General features: G+C 41.6%; 1 protein-coding gene and 1 pseudogene across 1 annotated transcript in view; one reads left to right on the top strand and one right to left on the bottom strand.

The window, feature by feature from the left end:
* SRPK1 (SRSF protein kinase 1) overlaps positions 1-12,407 on the bottom strand; it is a 79,898-nt gene extending 67,491 nt beyond the window's left edge. The window contains 2 exon segments of the mRNA XM_027601581.2: positions 11,807-12,329; positions 12,332-12,407. Coding sequence (XP_027457382.1) covers positions 11,807-12,329; positions 12,332-12,407 — 599 coding nt within the window.
* On the top strand, positions 12,406-24,308 carry LOC113927984 (annotated as a pseudogene).
* Positions 24,309-25,040: the final 732 nt, after the last annotated feature.

The raw sequence follows: 25,040 nt of genomic DNA, 5'->3' as shown, positions 1-25,040 counted from the left end.
AGACAAACTAAAAGCTGACTTAGAAAAAGCACCCTAGCAACTCTAGGGTACATACTTGTAAACTGAAGTCTTCATTTCTTTTGACTGTGGGGAACAAAGAATTGTAGGATCTCCTAATGCAGAGTCTAGAGACTGTGTTACGGGTTGAACTGTATCGCCCCCCCCCCCCGCCCTGCCCCCGCCAAAAGATACACTGGAGTCCTAGCCTCCAGTATCTCAGAAAGTGACTTTATTTGGAGACAGGATCTTTATAGAGGTGAACAAGTTAAGATGAGGTCATTGGGATGAAGCCTAACCCAATTACTAGTGTCCTTATAAAAGGGGAAAATCTGGACACAAACTGAGACACACACACAGAGGGAAGATGCTGCAGACAGAGGGAGAAGATGGCCATGTTCCAGACAAGGGCAGAGGCCTGAATCGGAGTCTTTCCTCTCAGCCCTCAGAAGGAACCAACCCTGCTGATACCTTGATTCCAGACTTGCAGCCCCCAGAACTGTGAGACAATAAATTTCTGTGGGTTAAGCCACCCAGTTTGTGGTGCTTTATTACAGTAACCCTAGGAAACTAATACAGATAAAGAGAAAATCACATCTGTATACTCATCTCCCTTAAAAGATCATAAGCCCCTTGAGGGGAAGAAGAGCTGACTGTGCTTGAAATCATCTTTGCATCTCTTCTGAAGTCACCTGATCTGATGCAAAAATTTAGTAAGATACTATTTTAAGTTCCAGCACCTACACACAGTAGAGCTCAGGAAGTACTCAAATTCTCCCACTACTTTTCCATATATATTTTTCCAGACAGGTATTTCTTTCTTTTGCAAACTGACAAGCTAAACTTAACTTCTGAGACATACTCAAGCAGTAATCTCAACTCAGTAATCCTAAACTGGAGCTAGGGTTTGGCACCATCAAAAGAAAAGTGTGAGCGCCTAAATTTATCAGGTGTTAATTAAATGTAAATTATCCCTTACCTTCAGGCAATTATATGCCAAATCAGACTTTACATATACAGATTCATATAGAGGAAACACCAACAGGTAAGTTAAATCCATTAATTAGTTTGATACATGAATAATAATAAGAAATGTCACATAAAAGTCAAAGGTAAACCCATCAAAGGTAAGGAAGAAAGCATGAAGAAGGGAGTAACCAGTACTTTACTCTAGCTTAACACTAAGCTAGGCTAGGCACTCACATGCAAATTCACCCTCAGGATCTCACCATCTACAGATAAGCCAAGTCAGACTCAGGGAAGTCAAATGACATTGTCCAAGTTCACCCAGCAATGGTGCTGGAGAAAAGCAGGAACCTGGGGCTGTGTGATTAAGAAGGACAAGCTCTTTTTGGTAAACAGCATATAAGCATATACCTATACTAACCTTCCACCTAGAAACATGAGCACAAGTTAACTAATTTAATTACATTACATTGTTACTATTAGCAAAGAAAAATGCAAAATACAGTTTCTGTTAAATCTATTCTCAAAGGCATACAGAGTTGTAGAAGAAAAAAGGAGTATCAAGAAAGCTTGCCACCAACCAAGCTCATGTGTAAAAAGAACCTGACATCTTTGATCAAACTCCTTGGTTAAAAGGACATTCAAGAACATTCACAAACTGGAGCAGCACCATAATTAAAAACAAAGTCAATGAGAAGATACAGTTGCCATAAATTACATTTATAATCAGTTACAAAATAAGACTATGTTGGTATTTCAGGAAACAAAAGTTCACAAAATCACCCCCAAAAGTACTGGCAGTCTTTTTTAAAAATGCCTAGCCACTCAGAACAAAGAATTTAGGATTTGAGTAAATCAAATATACAAAGGTCATCAATGTGATTCAAACTTCATGGCATTGATGTTTGTTCATCACTACTGGTGACAATTCTTATATGGTAGTTAAAATAGGTATTTAAGGGGCATCTGGCTGGCTCAGTCGGTTGGGCGTGCAACTCTTGATCTCAGGGTTGTAAGTCTGAGCCACACGCTGGGTGCAGAGATTACTTAAAAAAAAAACAAAATCTTTTAAAAAATAAAAGTATGTGTTAAAGGTTCTCAAACTTCTTGATAAGCTATCCTAAAATACCTACCCATATTGTCCAAGGCATTTAAGCCACCAATAAACTTATTACCCAATAGCAACAAATTACCCCCGACTTTAATCTTCCATCTATACAACTGAAAGTTTGTCATGGTACAAATGAACATGATTTTTATTTATCTAGCTCCTGCCAACTGACTTTTGCATCCAGTACTACTATACTTCTCTGAAAATGAAAAAGTATATTTAACTTATTTTGTGGCTTCTGATAACTTTCTGAAATCATTCTTTGTCAAAAGAGTTGAAAACCCGGATACGCCAGTCTTCATAGCTGATCTCATGTTTTTTTCCAAATTCCCAAAGTTAATTCTCCAGTAAGAGGTACACAGAACCACAGGGCTTTGCCACAACTGTTTTTACTGTAACTTTAGGAAAGGGTACTTGAGATAGTATTAAACCAATTAATTAGGCTATTAATGCCTAACCCACACCCTGTTCAAAATCGATGGCAGAGATGAGATTACAAACTGCAGACCGTAAGCCAAATCCTGCCCCTAAACTTTTGTTTACAATGGCTGAAAAAGAAAAAAAAATCAAAATAGTTGTGAACACCAAATAACCTGGAGAATTACAGGAAAACAAAGATTTCCAGGGTCTCTTGAAAAATGTGAAGATCTGATTACACTGGACTCATCTCACAGGACAATGAGGGAGAGCTAAGAAGTCTTTTCTTCTTCAGATAACAAAGGAGGAGGCCCACTGCACACATTCTAATAATCACTATTCCCTTTTGGCTTACTCAGAGGATGCTTTATAAGCCACATTCTAAAAACAAACCAACACAATCACAAATTACATACAATATTCACTTTAAATTAAAAACACAGGTGACCCAAATTCTGTAAGATTTGGAATCTTAAAAAATGCCAAAGATGATGTAAAATGAAAGCAAAATGACAACTGACTCTGTGCTAACCAGGGGGTAACATAATTACAGAGCAAGAAACTGGCCCAAGTAACTTCAAAACTCAGTAATTTTGACTCTACATCCCTAGGGAAATATATCCTAAGGTTTAAAAACAACAAAAAAAATCATTAGCTTTCTTTGATAATCATATGTTGGTGGTAGTGTTCGCATTGTCATTCTGAGGCTATTTTGTATTTATACTGTGGGAAAAGGAAAACAAGTAATCATGCTGGTGCTGTTGAGAATAAGGGGTTTCCAGTATGGGAGACAGGAGATGGGAGATGAAAAATCAAGTTAAGAAAAAGTCCCTGAGTCATTTGATTTTTTTCCCCCTTTTTTTTGTGAGTAAAGCGATGGAAGTTTATTTATTTTTTGAAGATTTTATTTATTTATTTGAGAGAGAGAGCACATGAGAGGGGGGAGGGTGAGAGGGAGAAGCAGACTCCCTGCTGAGCAGGGAGCCCAATGTGGGACTCGATCCTGGGACTCCAGGATCATGACCTGAGCTGAAGGCAGTCGCTTAACTGAGCCACCCAGGCGCCCAGTGATGGAAGTTTATTAAGTGAAGATACAGAAAAAGCTCTCAAGAGTGAGAGGGGTTCCGACAGGGTTGCCCATTTGATCTTTTTTTTTTTTTTTAAGATTTTATTTATTTGACAGAAAGACAGCCAGAGAGGGAACACAAGCAGGGAGAGTGGGCAGAGGGAGAAGCAGGCTTCCTGCAGAGCAGGGAGCCCGACGAGGGGCTTGATCCCAGGACCCTGGGATCATGACCTGAGCCGAAGGCAGACGCTTAACAACTGTGCCACCCAGGCGCCAATTTGATTTTTAAGTGTAACATGAACTCATGATTTTTTTAAAAAGGAAAAACACAACTTACTGCCTAGCTCCAATCACAGACAAGGCCTAGAAACAATGACTAACTCAGCAGGAATAAGCACTTTAAGTGCCTAGACTGTGATCCTGAAATGCCATTTCCCACTAAAAAGCTTCTTAGAGAGAGGCTTATTTCCTGATCTGGGCAGAAAATGCACAAGGTAAGTCTGGACAAACTGTCGTACCAGATAGCAAAAAGCTATAAAAGATGCCTCAGATTAAGTCAAATGGACTTTGGGGCCAGGCCACTGTGAAGGGACTCCAACTGGCCAAAGATGGAGCAATCAATAAAAATAACTATACAGGGTGCCTGGGTGGCTCAGTCGGTTGAGTGGCTGCCTTTGGCAGGGTCCTGGGATCAAGCCCCACATCAGGCTCCCTGCTCAGTGGAGAGCCTGCTTCTCCCTCGCTCGCTGCCTGCCTCTCTGCCTACTTGTGCTCCCTCTGTCAAATAAATAAATAAAATCTAAAACAAACAAACAAACAAAAACTATACATGCTACAAAATGCATGAATATTGAAAACATTATGCTAAGGTAAAGAGCCAGTCACAAAAGACCACTTACTGTATGATTCCATTATATGAAATGTCCAGATAGACAAAAAAGTGGATTAGTCATTGCCTAGGATTAGAGGTGGGGTACTGTTGGGGGGTTAGGAGGAGTGACTGCTAATGGGTACAGGGTTTCTATTCGGGGTGATGAAAATGTTTCAAACTTATTAGATCATGGTGATGGTGGCACAACTCTGTGAGCATACTAAAAACCACTGAATTATACACATTAAACAGGCAAATTTCATGGTAAACAATACCTCCATAAAGCTGTACTACGGGAAAAAAAACCCAACTACAAAGGATTGAAACACAAATATGTTTAAATATGTGAGTTTATATTAAAATAAATCTTTACTGGTCATTTTGGAGGATGCTAGGAATCTAATTCATTATATGAAAACTGGAAAGTATTTATCCTGTGTCTTACATATATGAAGTGTCTCTCTGGGTAACCAAAGAGATGAGGTAAAGTTTCTCTTTATAGAACAATTAATAAATTAAAGAACAGAATATTACCACTTTGCAACCCTAAATAAAATGGATCTAGGCAATGATCAGTGGCCGCTAACATCACAAAAACTTAACAGTAGGTGTCTCCTGGTAGAAGTATACACTACCACCTATGAAGCAGTCTAGCAAAAACAAATTTGCAGGGAAAAAAAACCTATGAAGAACCTACAGATAAAAAGACCAGAGGGGCGCCTGGATGGCTCAGTCATTAAGCGTCTGCCTTCGGCTCGGGTCATGATCCCAGGGTCCTGGGATCGAGCCCCACATCAGGCTCCCTGCTCCGCGGGAGGCCTGCTTCTCCCTTCTCCCACTCCCCCTGCTTGTGTTCCCTCTCTCGCTGTGTCCCTCTCTGTCAAATAAATAAATAAATAAATCTTAAAAAAAAAGACCAGAGAGACCTTTCAAACACTAGCCATATAATGACCTTATGAATCCTAATTCAAACAAACTTAAAATTAGCAGGGAAAACTTGAACCCTGATTGGATATTTGATAATAAGGTCTTGGTTCAAATGATAATAGTACTGTAGCTATGTTTAGAAAATTAAGAGTCCATTTCTTACATAATGATATGATCTTTAAAAAAAGATGGAGGGGAGTAGAAGCAGGAAATAAAGATGAAACATTAGCCGTAGTTGATAATTGTTGAAGTTGAGATGGATACACAAGTTTATTTTGCCATTTTCTCTTTTGTATATATTTGAAATTTTCCACAATAATGCTTAAAAAGACAAAATGCTGCCAATTCCACACATCACTGGAATTACTGCATTTCACAAATTCAAACACAAAAAGGTTTCCCACCATTCCCACATCTCTGAACTCAAGATATATCTTAAACAAATGGTGTATCAGTTTAATTGGTAGTTATTTTCTCTACATAATGGTGTAATTTAAAGCTAATAGTGTCTCAACTTCATTGAAAAAAACTGAAAGATTTTAAATACATCTAGTTATCTATCTCTCCTTAACTAAATCATTATTTGCATTGTACTGGAAACGAAGAATTCAAAAAAACCTCTTGGCTATCTGAATTTTCTTACTTGCTTGGAATTAATTCAGTTACAGTGAAAGAAGCATTAAAATATGTTAACCAATATAAGAATAAAATTAGCCCCTAAACTAGCATTAGTGACAGAGAAGATCTGGGAAGCATGGAGCAAAAAGTCTCCCTAATATGGGGGGGAGAAAGATTGCCACAGTTACCTCGCCAGGTGTAAAAATATAGTAAAACCTGAATCTAGTTGACCAGCCTGTCTTTTCTTCATTTTTGATAAAGGAGTTCCTAAGTACCTACCACCACTTCAGCACTTCTATAAGTTGCTGGTTTCAAGTAATCTAGAAGAACATAGTAATGTGGCAAGCCTCTGGGCCTCATTGTAGCAGAAAGACATGTAAACAAAATTTACTAACATAATATAAATTTACCAAGGAAGAAAAGAGGACAAGAAAGTATTTCTGACAACCCTAATTCTAGAAATGCAATTGTGCAACCACACACTTTAATGGAATCACAAATATAAAACTTTTTTAAAGATGACAATTGACATTGAAAATTTCAAAGATAAAAAGCAAAGGAAAAGACAGATTTGCCACATTTAAGAAAAACCAATTCATCAAAAACACATTATAAATGAAATTAGAAAGGTTTGGGAAATATAAATCTGCCACATGACAAAGGTATATTCTTAATAGCTCTTAATATCACAAAAATGATCAACAATCCAATATAAAAGTGGGTAAAATCCAGGAGCAGGCCAATAAATACATCCCACAAATGGCTGACCTTATTGGTAACAAAAGAAATTAAAACTATAGATTACCTATCTATAGGTATATAGATCATAGATTAACACAAAAGAATTAAAATTATAGATTACCAAATTTGGGAAGGTTTTAAAGTAACACTGCCCGTTCTGGTGGCCAAGCAGGATGTGCAAGAATATTCCCACTTCCAACACTGTGACTGGAGCAGTCCTCCATCATTCCCCTCCTTCAAGTGTTACTTTCTCAATATGGCTTCACCCTATTTAAAACTGCACCCCCATCCCCACTTCTCAATTCCCCTTATTTTCCTCTATTTTTCCAACTTATTGCCCAACACACCACATAATGTACTTATTATGTGCTTATTCTCTGCCCCCCACCCCCCTGAAAATAAAGTTCCCAAGGACAAAGATGTTTTTCTTTCACTGATGTATCATAGGATGGAAAACTGCTGGGATATGAAAGGTGTTCAAAAATTATCTGTTTAATGAATAGGAAAATGCAACTAGTTAATTCCTAATTAAACTAGTTAATGTCTCTGTAGAAAACTTTGTTGACAACATGAATGTAAAAACCTTTATTTATTTTTATTTATTCATTTGAGAGCGAGCAAGTGCGTGCACGAACGGGGGGGGGGAGGGTCAGAGGGAGAGGGAGAAGCAGACTCCCCACTGAGCAGGGAGCCTGATGTGGGGCTCGATCCCAGGACCCCAGGATTATGACCTGAGCCAAAGGCAGACACTTAATGACTGAGCCACCCAGGTGCCCCAAATTTAAAAACCTTTAAAATGTACATACCAGTAATATCACTTCTAAGAATTTATCCTAAGTAAATAATCACTGATGTGAGCAACGGTTATCCAAAAGCTTATTCATCTTAGTTGTGAATTGTGAAAAACTGGAAACAACATACACTGAATATTGAAAAGGATATGGAATATTTAATGCTATGAAAAACATGCATGATAATGTTAGCTGGGGAAAAGTATATACCCAATGATTCCATTTTTGGATGTATATATAGATATGCTTAATAGGAACTAAAATATTAATTATGACACATCCAATTAATGGAATGATGGAATGCTAGATGAAGCTACTCACTGTGTCCTGATACGGAACCATTTCTTCTTCTTCTTCTTTTTTAAGTAGGTCCCATGCCCAGTGTGGAGCCCAATGCGGGGCTTGAACTCATGACCCTGAGATCAAGACCTGCAAGACCTGAGCTGAGATCAAGAGTGGGATGCTTAAGCAGCTAAGCCACTCAGGTGCCCTGCTACGGAACCATTTCTAAGCCTTAGTGAAAAAGGCATACTAAAAAAATAGTAAGGCTATACTATAAGGAACTGATACAGAATCAATTTCCAAGGTACACTGTTAACTGTAAAAAGCATCCAATATCATTTAATTAAAAAATTCAAGTTTATGTACTCTACTCTCTACTGGATAAAAATGTTAGAAATTTTCAACTATCTTTTCTTCTAAACTTTCAATATAACATTTTTTTTGAAAAATTAGGAAATAAAGCCATCTTTCCTTTAACTCCATAGATCAGGGAGTGCTAAAATGAGCAAAATCACTTTTCCAGTGCAAATAATTTTACTACCAAATTTATAAAGTTCTTTAACTTCAAAGAAAGTAAAAATTACTGTCCCAACTAACTTCCTAAGCTAAGTAACAAAATTATTAGATATGAAATCCATTCTGGAATCATGTTCCATAGAAATAATGTCAAAAGCAAACATAGTGTTAAATTATAAAAGCTTATGACAAACATAAAGGCACACACCTATTGATATATATACTGAAAACTGAATGACGAAAGAAAGAGATTTGTGCCCTTTTAGAGATACAGCCAGTGGGCCATGAAAGGGTACTTAAATTTTAACCCACGCATCCTGAGGTACCTTAGCAGAAGCCCTAGTTTGCTGAGTTTCTACCTTGTTTGTCCTCAGACACATCAGAAAAACTGTCATTTGGGTGACAGCAATGGTTAGTACCGGGGGCTTTGGGGTCTATCATACCCGGGGTTGAATCCTAGAGCTTTATAATTTTCTATGGGAGTAATCTGGAAAATCTCAATTTCTTTATCTGTAAAGTAAAACAGAGATTATCATCCACTAGTTAATGTTAGTAAATAAGAGTCCAGTGTCTGAAAAAGTGAAATGGAGACAAAATTCTTCAAATAAGACAATTAAAAATCCCTGAAGTCAAATCTTTCAGCACAGCAAAAGAAGAACCCAAAGGAAACAAATATTAGAGAGCACTGAGCTGGAAGGCAGGAGCCCTGGATCCCAGTTTTGACCCTGCTACAACCAGCTCCAGCTCCATGGACATATTTCATGTATGTAGGTTCTAATTTTAAGATCTACATAATTAGGGGACTGAAATCCTTTCCACCTCTACTATACCATGACTAAATTACTAAGATGCAAAGGTTATGGCTGTACTTCCAAAACTTTCCAAAATTTTTCATTTAAATGGTTAATTTTTGTAACTTCTTAATCAGTTTTCATCATGACTAAGCTACTAGTCACAACAATATATAGTACCATTTCCTTAACTAAATTATCCAAGGTCAGGTTGCTAAAAGTGGCAAAATCACAATTCAAACCAGATTTGACTCACTCCGAAGACCAAATTTTATGGCATGCTTCTTCCTCAGACCTTCTCCCTGACTAGTCTGGTAACTAGCAGCGTGCCTTTGCAAAAAGACTGGAAATCAGGAGTGCAGTCAGGAGTCATGGAGCAGAGTCAAGTTACCTGAGTCAGGTGGGGCTTGAACTTCTCACACAGTACTCTAACCAAGTTAATTAAACATTTCAGCTACTTAAAAGGAGTCTGGAGAAACAAAACAAAACAAAACAAAACAAAAAAAAGGTAACATTGTCCAGAAAAACTATTAACTGAAGACAAAAACAAAAATAAAGCACCTCTGAAACCACATGTAAATAAGGGTGGCTCATTTACATAAAAGTTCAAGAGTTAAAGTTGTACAAGATCAAATAGTAAAATAACTGCTAGATTGTCTTGTGCTATTCATTTGCTTTTGTGCAAGCATGTAAATAATGAACACAAATTATCCAGCAGTGAGCGAAGGAGTAACAAATAATCCAAAGCACATATATTCCGCTTTAGAAATAAAGCACATGGTCGAAACAGATAATCCAAAGTAATGAATATCTAGTGCTAAAAATATATGATCCGGGGTGCCTGGGTGGCTCAGTTGGTTAAGCGACTGCCTTCGGCTCAGGTAATGATCCCAGGGTCCTGGGATCAAGCCCCGCATCATGCTCCCTGCTTGGAGAGGAGCCTGCTTCTCCCCTCTCCTGCTCCCCCTGCTTGTGCTCTGTCAAATAAGTAAATAAATAAAACCTTTAAAAATAAACAAATTTTTTTAAAAAATAAAAATATATGATCGGGGGTGCCTGGCTGGCTCAGTCGGTAGAGCATGCGACTCTTGATCTCAGGGCGGCGAGTTCAAGCCCCACGCAGGGTGTGGAGCCTACTTAAAACTAAATAAGATCACCTATGTATATTTTCTTCCCGAATTATAGGCTATTCAGGTTGATACAAAATTAATTTCCATGTGAAGAGACCAGGACAGAATACAGTAAATAATTAAATTACCATCTCCCTACATCAGCAGAAAAGATAACGTTTTATAACACATTCCTATCAGCCCCACGGGGAATAACAAAACTAAGGCACATACAGAAAAAAGAGTAACATTTAAATTCCCACTGCAGACAAGACCCAGGTTAGCTCCTCGGCTGTTTCCGTTAAGCCAATCTGGGATTAAAAACTGGTTTTGAAATAATCCATACATGGATAATCAAGAGGCAAACACACACACAAACCACGTAGATAAACTCACATTTAAATGGGTAGGTTACCAAGCACTTTACAAAATAAAAAATTTCATAAGACAGCTGATGGAAATGGAGCAAGAGGTGAGGTCACCCACCACTTTAGCTCTACTGGTAGAAGTCATTATGTGCTCTTCTCAAACATTAGACAGCCACCAAAAACGACACAGACGCACCACATCTGGTAATATCATTCAGAAAGGTAACCTAAGAAAACCTCAGAAATGCTCGTTGTATCAGCCTAAGAAGAATGAAGCTGCACGCAACTCCACATAACATCAAGTAAATGGAAAAGTGTCAAGAAAATAATGCATTTATTTTTCTCCATACAAACTGACAAAAAGACAACTTCCAAGACACTGGGCAATTAAACGTTAGCCGGAGCTAAAAGTTCTTTAGACTAAGCCTCACTGGCAGAAGCCCTCTACTGGGCGTTTCTAAGATGTGACCAACTTTTGTGTTTCCCACAGTAGCGCTAAACCCCGGTTATGCATCCTGCTGATAAAACCGGACATGTGGCACTTAACACACCAAACCAGAATCGCCAACGGTGGGGGCTAAAGAACTCTGCCGTCACTACCGTGAGGCCCACTCCAGAAGGTATCTGCACTGAGCGCGAGGACTCGAGGTTTCCAGAGAAGAGCAGCAGCAACAGAAGCCGGCTGTATACACCGCGGTCCGCCCGCACACTGCAGGGCAGGCTCAGGAAGTTGACTAACCCCGGGGAAAGCTCCGAGCCCTCCTTTATAAACGGGAGCGTGTGGGCTGGCAGACCAAACTGCGGAAAATTCATTTAAGAACTCCCTGACGGCCTACCGTGCAGACGAAGGAGTCCAGTTAAGACTCGGGGAAGCAGGTATGGAAGAGACCACAGTCCACAAACTGATAATGATCTACCAGCTCCGCCCGGAGGCCCAGACTCGGGGAGGGGTGCCTCCTCTCCAGAGTTGGGGAGCTAATGTACCGGACGGGCGCTGGGCCTCCGCCAACAGCCCTTTCCAGCAGGCCCGGGGCTGCTAAGACCCAGGCCCGACCCTCAGCAACATCGGCTCCGTCCCACATGCTTCACTGAGCGCGACCCTCCAAGGCCACTCCGAGGCCATGTGGCCGGGGCCGCGCGGTGCCCAAACCCGGCGCACGTTCAAGAGGTGAAACCAGAGAGGAGGAGGTGCGGGAGGAAATCCAAAGAATGGGATGTTGGGGTACAAGACTCACTTCCTTTGGGCTTTGTCCTTCTTGGCCTTGGTCCTTTTCTTTCGGGCCTGGAGCGCAAGCACTGCAGGAGAGAGGGATGGATGAAGGGCGAATGTGGAGGAAAGGAGGCAACCAAGGTGAGGGTGGAGACCCAGCAGGGGCGCGAGGCCCGGGCGCGGGGCCTGCCTGAGGGGCGGCTCCGGGGCGAGCGCCGCGGCTTCGGCGAGGCGGCCGGCCGGGCGGCGGGCGGCCCACGGGGCGCAGAGCAGCGCCCAGGCGGGGTGCGCCGGCGGGGGCTCGGGCCGCGTCAGGGGGCCGGCGGGCGGGGGTCTGTTTGGTTCGCCGAGCGCCAGGCCCTGCAGCGGCCCCAAGGCGCGGGCCGGCCTGGCGGGAAACAAGGGGCGATGACTGCCGGCGCGGAAGGACGCCCGGGCTGAGGGGCGCGGACCCGCAGCCCAGAGGCGGGGGGTGAGGGGCGGCGCCACCTCAGAGGGGGGCCGCCGCACGCCCGGGGACCGGACTGCGGCGGGTAGGCGAAGCTCCAGCGCTGACCCGGGCCTCGCCCCGCCGGCCGTTGCCCCTCGTGGCGGAGGCCGCTCCACCGCTCACCTTTCCGCTCCATGGCGAGACCGGTAACCGCCAGGCGCCTGCGCACTCGAGTGGCGGTGACTCCCGCTCCCGCCGCGGCCCAAAACCAAGCCCGCGCACACCCCGCCCCCCAGTTCCCGCCCCGCCCCCGCCCTACGACGGCGCGCGCCTGCGCGTTGAGCGCGGAGCCTACCACCTGCTCGCCAGGAGAGGGGGGGCTGTATAGAATCGGGGGCTGGGAGGAGGAAAGAACGCAGGGTGTGAATGCTAAAGAGGTGCTGAGAACCAGCTTGGAAGCCTGGCGCGGTCAGGTTCGTTCTCTGTGCAGGGCTCTTGCCCCTAAGGAAAGGAGAGGAGCGTGGCTTTGAGGGTTCCCTGTGTGCTGAGTCAGTGCTCCGCAGCCAACAGGAGTCCGCCTCAGTTTCCTGGTCTGTAAAGTGGATTTAATCGGTCATGTCCCAATTTCTTTGCCGAGCTCTTGTGGGGGGTCAGTTCAGATACTATAGAAAGAAAATGAGGGCGGGCGGCGAAAATTACAAGTGAGAAAGAAAAGAAAGTTGGAGCAGCACAAAAGAAAGCCTGGAAAGAAGGAGCCTGTGACCTTATCGTCACTCTAAAAGTGAAAACCTTAAATAAATGAAAACAAATTTTTAAAAACCTTTTAACTGAATTTCCTCTTAAAATTTCACGTTTATATGAAGGCTCTAAAGGAAGGAAGGGAGAGAACAAAGAAATTTTTTTTTCATTTTACCACTTTATCATCTTTTCAGTACGTGATAAATATAGTTGTCTTGTAGGATGTTTTTATACTTTTCGAAGTGCATTATCTCATTCGATATTTATGACAACTTAAAGCAAAATATTACCTCCACTATACAAAGAAACTACAAGTTGGGAGTGTATGTGTACCCAATCTTGGGTGTCCTGATCCAATGATTCAATCATCAAACCCATATTGTAAAGCAAAGTTAGCAAAGTTTTTCTGTAAAGGGCCATATAGTAAACATTAAGCTCTCTCTCAGCTCTTCAGTTCTGCCCCTGGAGTGCAAAAGGAAAATAGAAGATAGGGGTTGTGTTCCAATAAAGCTTTATTTATGGTCTCTGAAATTTGCATTTCATGTAATTTTCACGTGTCATGAAATACTATTCTTTTGATCTTTTTCAACTATTTCAGTCATTCTCGGCTCAGGCCTTAGTTTGCCAACCCCTGTTGTAAAGTACTAAAGCTGAACAAGGTGTAAGCTTTGAAGACCCTTTCCCTAAAAGAAGTTAAACTCTACGGGGAAGACAGACAAGTAATTAATTGACTGAGAAAGGAAAATGAAAGTATAATAGTACTGCACAAGTGAAGCATGGGGGATTGGGTGGGATTTTATTGAGCAAAGTAAGTAATTAAATTCAGTCAGGGAGGAGGCAGCTTTTGAACTGGGTCTTACGAAATGTGTAGGGTTTCCATAGGTGGAGAAAGAGATGTTAGGCATTCCTGAATGAGAAAATCAGTTGAGCAAAAAGGCACAGATTGGGAAACTTAAGGGTGGGGGCGGGGCTGGTAATGACTGAAGTGGAGGCCAGAAATGCGGGTTGGACAAATTTGAAATTTAGATAATTAATATCTGTTGCATGGAACCTGAATGATAGCATTTCTGGACATATTGCAAAAGAGGACAGCACCTGTTGGCCAAGGAGAACTGCGTCCCAGTTTCCTCCCCACTCTACTTGAGAACAAAAGGAGAGTTGGGACAGATAGTGAGGCCCTGGAACCTGAGGATTCTGCTAGCTCAGGAAAACCTCGCGTGATTTAGAAAAAACAGGCGAGCTGTGGTGGCTGATGAAAAGTCCCAGAATTGGCAAAGTACTCTTCCACCAGAAAGTAAACTCTATGAGGGTAGGGACCCGGTTTGGATTTTCCTTGAGGTATCCTCAGTGCCTAGCATAGTATCCAGCACTTAGGAGGTGCTTAAATACTGTCTGATCAAAGAATAGATGATGTGCAGTTTATGAGGAATTCTGGATGAGAGAGAGAAAACACTGAGTGGGACAACGTGAAGCTGTGCTGACACCCAAATGGGTTACTGCAGATTCATCAAAAAGGAAATAAGTTTAACTTAGCATGATTTTGTCACACCTATTCTGGCTCTGACTGATACTGCTTCTTTCTCTAAGAGCTTACTGTTTAAGAACTCATTTGAGAATTTTTCCAGAGTCAATGTCAAGTTCACTGGATTGAGTTCCCTGAATTGACCCTTTCTCCCTTTATTTTTTTCCCATTCTCTCAGCATGTTCAGTTCTCCACACTTTTTCTAAAATCTGTATAGTTGTTCATATGAGCTAGTTTGTTTCCCCCCTTTCTAAAGCTTATGCCTTTAAGAAACAAAACAGATGAACGTAGGGGGAAAAAAAAGAAAGGCAAACCAGGAAACAGACTCTTAACTATAGAGAACAAACAAGGTTACTGAAGGGGAGGTGGGCGGGGGGATGGATTAGGTGGGTGATGGGTAACAAGAAGGGCACTTGTGAAGAGCACTGGGTGTTGTATGTAAGTGATGAACCACTGAATTCTACACCTGAAACTGGTATTACACTCTATGTTAATGAACTGGAATTAAAAAAAAAAAAAACCAAACTTGAAAAAAATTTTAGAAAAAATAAAGCCTGTGCCTTTTTTGTGCTTTTTGCTTTAAATGTAACTTTAAAAATCTCTCCCCACCCTCTCATCCCCAATTTCACAGGGCTTGTCCTATTCTGGGGATTTCATCCTTCCTCTTCAAGTGGTGGCATTCACCCATGCATACCTCTCTTGCACAACTGTTTTTCTCAAGTTCTTTTAAAAGAATTATTCGGAGAACTGTTCAGGAGCAGTGTCAGAATTTAATTTCTGAAAACATCCCATTCCCCGTGAGCTAGTTTATTAAGACTTCCCTGGGATCTTCCCTGATGCTTCTCTGAAGTTTTTGAAATGTGATCACCTAAAGTTTAGGACACACATTTCATCAAACCCAACATTCCCTGCTTTGGTTACCACAAATTCCTACACTTAGTCCAAAGTGTTGATCTGAATTAAATCCAAAATATCATTTCCCTTTATAGCTTCCCCTTTGTCTTGTGAGATGAAATGGACAACAGAACAAAGTGAAAATATATCAGATGCTTAATTTTGCAGATTCCCAGTAGATGTCTGCATAATTGGAGAAGCCCGACAGAATTTTATATGGTTTTGTGAAGTATACTGGGAAAATAATTATACTCTAGGCTGGAGTTCCAGGAATCACATGGCACATTCAACAGAAGAATTGAAGAGAATTGAATGAAAGGATTGAGTGTGGGTAAGGTTAAGGGAAACCAAGAAGGAATGGTGAGGCATCCAAGGACTAGCAATATATAATATATAATATGTAATAGTCTTTACCACCCCTAGGCCTGAAGGGACAAAGGGTGGAAGTGTTATCCAGAACCCAATAGTCCCTTATATATTAGTCTGCTTAGGGCTGCCATAGCAAAGTACCACAAATTGGGTGGCTTAAACAACAGAAATGTATTGTCTCATCGTTCTGGAGGCTAGAAATCCAGGTGTCAGCTGGGTTGGTTCCTTCTGGGGACTCTGAGGGAAGGATCTGTCCTCTATCCTTGGCTTGTAGAGGATTCTGTGTCTCTTTATATTTTCTTCCTTCTATGTGTGTCTCAGTCTGTGTCCAAATTTCCCCTTTTCATAAGGACATCCGTCATACGGGATTAGGACTCATTCTAATGATCTCTTTTAACTTCTAACTCCTCTTTAACTTTAACCTCTGTAAAGATCCCATCTCCAAATAAGATCACTTTCTGAGGTACTGGGGGTTAAGACTCCAATATATCTTTTTTTTGGGGGGGGGACAATTCAACCCATATCAGAATTGTAGTGATAAGAAAGATCTGCCGGAGGGCAGCTGTACCCTTTGATAAAAGGACATAACCACTGCCCAGCAGGGAATTCAATGCCCAACTTCTTACTCCTCTCATCCTCTCAGGCTAGCGCCTCCCATTGACTGAACCAACTGGAAGTTAGAAGGCAAGGGTGCCTGGGTGATGCAGTCTGGGCAAGCCAGCCTCCCAGGGCACAGAGAGGGTGGGGAAGGGTGGAGGGCTCATCTGGAGGGGCAAACAGAATATTCAGCACAGGCTGTCTGGGCAGTCTATAGGATACACCCAAAGTGGCTAGCACTTTCCAAGCAAGTAAGTCAGCCCTTTGGGCTTCCTGGCCCCTGCAGAGGCTTGAGAACAGAAGCTGCTCGGAGACAATCCCCTTTCTGGCTTTTTTTTTTTTTTTTTTTCTATAAATGCTTAAACTTCACAAGGAAATTGTGCTGGAGTGAAGGGTTGGGGAGGGTAGGGGAAAGAATAAAAACCTTGGCTTGGTGGAATGGGAAACTAAGTAAGTTCCTGAGGTCTCAACTCTGTCCTTTTGGATGCTCTGCCCACAGCAGGAAAGTTGGAGGGGAGAAGAGATTCTCTAGCGATGAGGAGGTTACAGAGATTGGTGGTTCCAGAGGCAGGTAGAGCCCTTGCTCTGCTCCCTGCAAGTGCTCTGGGAGACAGCAAGATGTTGCAAACTGAAATGAGCTGATCATGTCCAACTCTGCATTCTTTTTTGTTGGTAACCATACCTGCCAGAGAAGTTTGAAGCAATAAGGAGTTGCCTGCTCCGCATCCTCACTCCCAGAATATGAAGAAAAATATTGCAGACTAAAATCTGCATCCCCCTACAACCTTTGTTAAACATTCATTAGCAGGTGGGCACAAAACAACTCCTATGACTCTGTAAGTTCTTTGAGGTCTCTCTGTTCTTTTGGATACTCTGGCCACTGCGTGAATGCTTTACTGCTTTACTTAAGGTGGGGTAACAGATCACAGAGGCAGGACTCTTGTCACCTGCCGAGTCAGCATCAGGGAACCAGAGACGGAGTCTCCTTTATAATTCGTTATGCTGTTCCAATCCTGATCAACCCCAGAGGTGTCATCAGAAACTCGTGAAATGAGTTGCCTATTAATTTGTGTAATGGATGTTATTAAAAAAAAAAAGTGGCCGTTGGCGGAATTTGTGGTAATCAATGACTCTGAACCCCTTTGTCAAAGCCACCTTCCGATTAGAATGTCCGAAAACCACTCCTGGCACAGGAATCACAGATTAGAATGCAAGCCGCACCTGGGTGTAAGTATAAGTAACGAGCACCTACAAATGTTATCCGGTCTTTGCCCGAAGTTTTAATATGCCCAAGTATTTTATTTTGGAAAAAGTGGATTCGTTTCTTGAAAAATGCCAATTAAAGAAAAAAAAAAAACCATGGGAGTCCAACACTAGGGGAATGGTTAAAAAAGTTTATAGCACATCCTCTCTAGGGGAGTTGCCAAAACAGGGACACATCGAATCCTCTCTAAGGTTCTGTAAGTACCAAAAGAACATCCTCACCTAGAGGATCTACCTATAGAATGATCTAGAGGATCAATCTTACCTTGATTCCAAGGGGGAATCCCAAAATATTTTAAGGCAAATTATAAACTTCATGAGGTGGAGGCCAGGTCAAGATGCTCTGTTATATTAAATATGTTCAAGGGGCCATGCAGACTTGGACAAGAAAAATAATGGACTGAAGATCAAAAGTATTTTCCCTATTTTCTGAGCAGTGCATAAACCTCCCCGGCTCTTATGGGACCCCAGGTAGAGGAAGTGCATAATGTCAGGGATTTAATTTCTCCAGCTTGGCAATCTTAGGGTCAGAGCAAAAACAGTGGTAGGAAATACATAGAAATGGCTTATGCACTTGAATTCTGATTTCTACCTGCTGCGCAATGTTGAATCCATTTTACTTTTCCTTCTTTCAGATACTTTCCACCATCCTCACCCTCGTGACAAACATTTATTGAGCATCCAGCTGCAGGCCAGGGCTGTGAGAAGCAGAGAAGGGAAAAACCCAACGCCTTGCCCTATGGGACTTAATAGCTAACTCATATAATAATTACTGTTTACTAGACACTGTTGTCCCTCAGCTGTCAAACAACACTACCAAATAGGTGCTATTATCATCATCTCTGGCAGATGAGGAAACGGAGGCACAACCAAGGTCACCTAAGCTAGTAAGAGGCAGGGTTTTGAATCCGGGCCGTCGGACTCTTGAATCCACCCTGTTGGCCACACACCGTATCACCTATCTCATTTAGTGGGGAATGGACATATAGATACATAATTCACACAGTGCATAATGGTAGAAGTGCATGGTACCATGGGAACACAAAAAAGAGGTCCGCTTAGCTCAGGATCTGAGGAGGGATGTCTCTCCTGAATGAGATGACACCTGGAGAGCGTTGGGAAGCATGAATAGGTGGGAGCTGGGAATAGAAGAGAGTGGAAAGGAAACATGAGCAAGATATGACAGCATGGTTTTGGGGAGTGGGGTGGGGGAGGGCATAGACACCACAGAACCACTGGAGAATAAAATGCAAGGGGGGAGATGGGAGAGAGTTTGCTCCTCACATGTTTGTTGGGCCTCTTCTATGTGCAGGACTGTAGCAGGGATAGAGCATCTAAGGAGCTTGAACTTGAACCTTCCAACATTTTGCTCCCTTACCTGCTGAAATAACTTTTAAACTACCACCATGCAAAACATTCAACGAACTAGAAACAGAAGGGTATTTCATCAATCTGATAAAGGGCATCTATGAAAACCTGACAGCTAACATCATACTTAATGGTAAGAGATTGAATGCCTTCCCGCTAAATCAGGGATAAGACAAGGATGTCCATTCTCACTGCTTCTATTCAGTAGTGTACTGGAAATACCAGCCAGGGTCACTAGGCAAGAAAATTAAATAAAACATACAAACTGAAAAGGAAATTGACACTTTGAAATAAAAGTGTTACATCAGCTTTGAATGCCAATTTGATACTCACCATCATCCATTAACATATGTAGAAAAAAAAGTAAAATCACTTTGTTAACTACATGAAAGTTTACATTACTCCTTTTTCTCCTTGAACTTGTGTTTCTAGTCCATTTTACTGTCAGAGAAATTTATCCTCAAGTGATATAATGTTATGCTTTAAAGTCTTTATTGAAAGTTGAAAATCGAGCTATCCTATGACCCAGCAATTGCACTACTAGGTATTTACCCCAAAGATACAAATGTAGTGATCCGAAGGGGTACCTGCACCCCAATGTTTATAGCAGCAATGTCCACAACAGCCAAACTATGGAAAGAGCCCAGATGTCCATCGACAGGTGAATGGATAAAGAAGATGTGGTGTATGTAGACAATGGACTATTCCTCAGCCATCAGAAAGGATGAAATCTTGCTGTTTGCAATGATGTGGCTGGAACTAGAGGGTATTATGCTAAGTGAAATAAATCAATCGGAGAAACAATTATCATATGATCTCACTCATAGGCAGAATTTAAGAAACAAGGCCGAGGATCATAGGGGAAGGGAGGGAAAAATAAAACAAGATGAAATCAGAGAGGGAGACAAACCATAAGAGACTCTTGGCTATAGGGAACAAACTATGGTTTGCTGGAGGGGTGGTGGGTGGGAGGATGGGGCAACGGGGTGATGGGCATTAAGGAGGGCCATGAACACTGGGTGTTATATAAGACTGATGAATCACTGAACTCCACTTCTTAAACTAGTAAAAAACTATATGTTAATTAATTGAATTTAAATTTAAAAAAAGGAGGTATGAAACAGGAATAAAATCTCACCTGGGCAAGAAAATAACTGCAAAATATTGGAAATGGAAATAAAATCCAAATGATTTACAATGGGGAAAAAAGTCTTTATTGATCATCCTATCATACTTCTCTACCACATAAATGTGCATTTACATTGAAATTTAATTAAAAAAATTTTTTAAATATTTTATTTATTTATTTGAGAGAAAGAGCATGAGCGAGAGGGAGAGGAAGAGAGAATCTGAAGCAGACTCTGCGCCGAGTGGAGATGCAGGATCGATCCCACAACCTCGTGATCATGACCTGAGCTGAAAACAAGAGTTGGACACTTAACCTACTGAGCCACCCAGGCATCCCTGAAATTTAATTTAAAAACATTTCCTGGGCGCCTGGGTGGCTCAGTCATTAAGCGTCTGCCTTTGGCTCAGGTGGTGATCCGAGGGTCCCAGTGGGAAGCCTGCTTCTCCCTCTCCCACTCCCCCTGCTTGTGTTCCCTCTCTCTGCAAATAAATAAATAAAATCTTTTAAAAAAATTTCCTGAGATCATTATCTTCTAAAAACTTTCTTACCTGTTGTTACAAGTATTCTTCTTGCAGGATTAATCAAAATAATGTATAGCATCATTTTTTGATAAATGAAATATTATTGCAAATGCATCTCAGTAGAATGGTAGGTAATTTTTCTCAAAGAGTCCTGTGTCATTCCATTTCTATTTTTTTTTAGTAGTGGCCAAGAAAACTGGCCCATATAAAACAGGTAGATGGGAATAGAAAGGGTTTTGTTATAGTAATATAATTCTTGGATTATTGTAATCATTTATCAGCTGATGATTCCAGGAGGTCCTTATTCAATTTTGTCAAAATCAAATAATGGGAAACCATCTGATTTGCAAAAAGATGTGTTCGTTCAAGTCATTCAAGTTATTTACTTTCTCGATCCAGACACCAGTATTTCAGTATGTCCCTTTGTTTGGACCCCTGAAAGGAAATCAGTCTCTGGGCAAAAGTTGCCAGATACTATGGGCTTGTGTTTTTCCATGAGAATTTACAACACGTAGTTAAAACCCTTCTTTTCTTTTTCTTTTTTTAATTTAATTTTATTATGTTATGTTAGTCACCATACATTACATCATTAGTTTTTGATGTAGTGTTCCATGATTCATTGTTTTCGTATAACACCCAGTGCTCCGTGCAGTACTTGCCCTCCTTAATACCCATCACCAGGCCAACCCATCCCCCACCCCCCCTCCCCTCTAAAACCCTCCGTTTGTTTCTCAGAGTCCATAATCTCTCATGGTTCATCTCCCCCTCCGATTCCACCCCTTCATTTCTCCCTTCCTACTATCTTCTTCCTTTTTTTTCTTTTTTAACATATAACGTATTATTTGTTTCAGAGGTACAGGTCTGTGATTCAACAGTCTTACACAATTCACAGCACTCACCATAGCACATACCCTCCCCAATGTCTATCACCCAGCCACCCCATCCCTCCCACCTCCACCACTCCAGCAATCCTCCGTTTGTTTCCCGAGATTAAGAGTCTCTTATGGTTTGTCTCCCTCTCTGGTTTCATCTTGTTTCATTTTTTTCTTCCCTTCCCCTATGATCCTCTGTCTTGTTTCTCAAATTCATCATATCAGTGAGGTCATATGATACTTGTCTTTCTGCGATTGACTTATTTTGCTTAGCATAATACTCTCTAGTTCCATCCACGTCGTTGCAAATGGCAAGATCTCATTCTTTTTTATGGCTGTATAATATTCCATTGTATATATACACTACATCTTCCTTATCCATTCATCTCTTGATGGACATCTTGGCTCTTTCCATAGTTTAAGCCCTTCTTTTCTAATAAAAGAAAAATACACCTGTCTGAATTAATCTGCTGGCTCAGATTTAGCTCCAAAAGGGCATTTGATTACATAGCCTGAGGCTCTGTGAAACCACATTCAACATTTTTTGATACATTTGATCCATATTTGGCTTCTACAGAGGATAAAGATAAGGCTTAGAGAGAGAAGGTGGCCTAGTATTGCAGAAGGGGTTGACACCCCCCCCAATGCCCAAATATGTGCAAGGAAGCCATTGCACGGGTTAGTTCGTTATATTAAGTGGGACCAAAGTTAGCTCATGGAATGCCTGAAATAAGTGGGGACAATTTTGCCATTTCACAAGCTAATTGTGACTCAGAAGAGGACACAACCACCCTGCTTTGTGGTCATGTAGGCAGAAACAACGTCAGGTATCTGGAAGCACCTGTGCCTATGTTAACCAACTGGGAGTTTGGGAAGTCTATCCACAGATCGGTTACATACACTGCCTCATGTCGGACTTGCTTCGGGTGATCCCTGTTACTGGGGAGTGATGGGCCGTTACATAGCAGAAGCCCTTCTTGAAGGGAAAGCTGCAGGCATATTTTTGCTCAGGGACTCTGCACAAGAGGACTACGTCTTCTCTGTAAGCTTCCGTCCCTACAGCAGATCCCTGCATGCCCAAACCGAACCAGTGAACCACCACCTTAGTTTTGATGTTCGTGACCTGTGTGTATTTCACTCCTCCGCTGTAACAGGCCTTTTGGAACATTAAAATGATCCCAGTTCTTGCATGTGTTTTGAACCATTGCTTCCCATATCACAGGAATTTCCCTTTTAGCCTGCAATATATCTGCCATGCAGTAATCTGCAGATGCGCTCCATGAAATGGAATTGATGGGCTTCCTTTACCATCAATGTTACAGAATTTTTTAAAAGAATATCATTACATGGGGTGCTGGGGGGCCTGGTCGGTTGGGTGTCAGACTCTTGGTTTTGGCTCAGGTCCTGATCTCAGGGTGCTGAGATTGAACCCCACGTCAGGCTCTGAGCTGAGTGTGGTGTCTGCTGGGGATTCTCTCTCCCTTTCTGTGCCCCTCCCCTGCTTGCGCTCACTCTTAAATAAACAAATCTAAAAAAAAAAAAAAGGTATCATCATAAACAAAAATTTGAGAGAGAACTCTTCTGTTCTCAAAGGGCATTAACTAGATCTGCTTTTATGTGCATCGGAGAGTCCACCTATAATAAGCATACATGTCCCTTTAGGCTTTTTTCATGACAATATATAAGCTTGGTGTTAGTAACTGTCAGATGTGATCTGTGGTTACTTAGATAAGCGTGGTGCCTATTGAGACAACAGAGAATAAGGCTACGGGTACAGGTGTTCAGTAAAGCTACAGAAATATTTTGCCAATTTAACAAACAGTTCGGTTTTTAACGTCTTTGGTAATTGAGTGAGACAACTCTGGGGCATTTGCTATGAAGAATTCTATTTCTTACCAAAGAGTGAATTACTAAGATTGGATGAGTATTTCAACTTTAATGTTTAAGTTTTTTTTTAAAGAATTTTTCTATAAACTTCTGAAAGCAGCGATGCTTGTAGTTCCATAAATTAAGAGTTGGAAGTCCAAAAAAATAATGACTATCTTCCTTTTAGAAAAAAGAATGCAATTTTCTGGCCACAAGGGCATAGTGAAGTTCACTTACGTGTTGATATAGTTTATATTCAGTCTCCTTGTCTCTTCTGCAAAAGGTACTGTTTGTAAACCAGGTTTTATAAATAATAGTTCTAAAATTTCAGATTTAAAAGGTTGGTAGTAAAATTTTATTGATAGGTTAGGTATTAATGAGTTTAATGAGTGCTTTAACTTTAAACAGACGTTTGGGGCCCTGTAGACGCTACTGCCCCAGAGCCACCCACTCCAGCCGGCCTCAGTCAACCCCACCATGGTGTTCTTTGACATCACTGGTGAGGGCGAGCCCTTGGGCCGTCTCCTTTGAGCTGTTGGGAGACAAAGTTCCAAAGACAGCAGAGAACTTTCGTGCTCTGAGCACTGGGGAGAAAGGATTTGGTTATAAAGTTTCTTGCTTTCACAGGATTATTCTGGGATTGATGTGCCAGGGTGGTGACCTCACGCGCCATAATGGCACTGGCAGGGAGTCCATATATGGGGGAAAGTTTGATGATGAGAATTTCACCCCAAAGCACATGGGTCCTGGCATCTTGGCCATGGCAAATGCTGGACCCTACACAAACGCTTCCCAGTTTTTCATCTGCACTGCCAACACTGAGCGGTTGGATGGCAAGTGCGTGATCTCTGGCAAGGTGGAAGAGGGCATGAATATTGTGGAAGCCATGGAGAGTTTTGGGTCCAGGAGTGGCAAGACTAGCAAGAAGATCACCATTGCAGACTGTGGACAAATCTAGTACATTTGACTTGTGTTTTCTCTTAACTACCAGACCATTCCTTCTGTCGCTCAGGAGAGCACCCTTCACCCCCATCTGCTTGAAATATCCTATAATCTTTGTGCTCTCACTGCAGTTCTATGGTTTCCATATTTTCCTTACTCCTCTCCAAGTCTAGCTGGATTATAGAGTTAAGTTTATGATTATGAAATAAAAACTAAACGACAGCAACAAAACACACAAAAAACCCAGACATTTGGAATAGCTGCTGCAGTGTAATCCTGTGTGTGATTTTTTTTTTTAAGATTGTATTTATTTAGGAGAGAGAGAGAGAGCAATCGGGAGTGGGGGATAGGAACAGAGGGAGAGGGACAAGCAGACTCTGAGTTGAGCACAGAGCCCGACTCAGGGCTTGATCTCAGGACCCTGAGATCATGACCCAAGCCAAATCGAGAGTCTGATGATCAATTGACTGTACCACCCAGGTGCTCCCTGTGTATGACTTTTAAGTTGACATGCGCAGTCTGATCATTGATTCCCATGCTGAGCTCCTATTCCCATGATGAGTTTGTGAACCATGAGGGAAGTGAGACTAGAAGATGCCCAAACAAGTCAGATAATAGTAACGACAGTGGCTGCTGATGTTGAGATGATTGTCAAACTGTAATTAATAATTTGGATGGCAGTATTTCTCTTTGCTTGTAAACTCCATTACTGAGTTGCTTAAGTACAGTCTATAGAATTTCAGTACAG

Source organism: Zalophus californianus, chromosome 7, assembly GCF_009762305.2.
Source record: "Zalophus californianus isolate mZalCal1 chromosome 7, mZalCal1.pri.v2, whole genome shotgun sequence".
Classification (NCBI taxonomy): domain Eukaryota; kingdom Metazoa; phylum Chordata; class Mammalia; order Carnivora; family Otariidae; genus Zalophus; species Zalophus californianus.
Note: the sequence above shows the minus strand (reverse complement) of the source record. Positions and strands in the feature narration are given on the sequence as shown.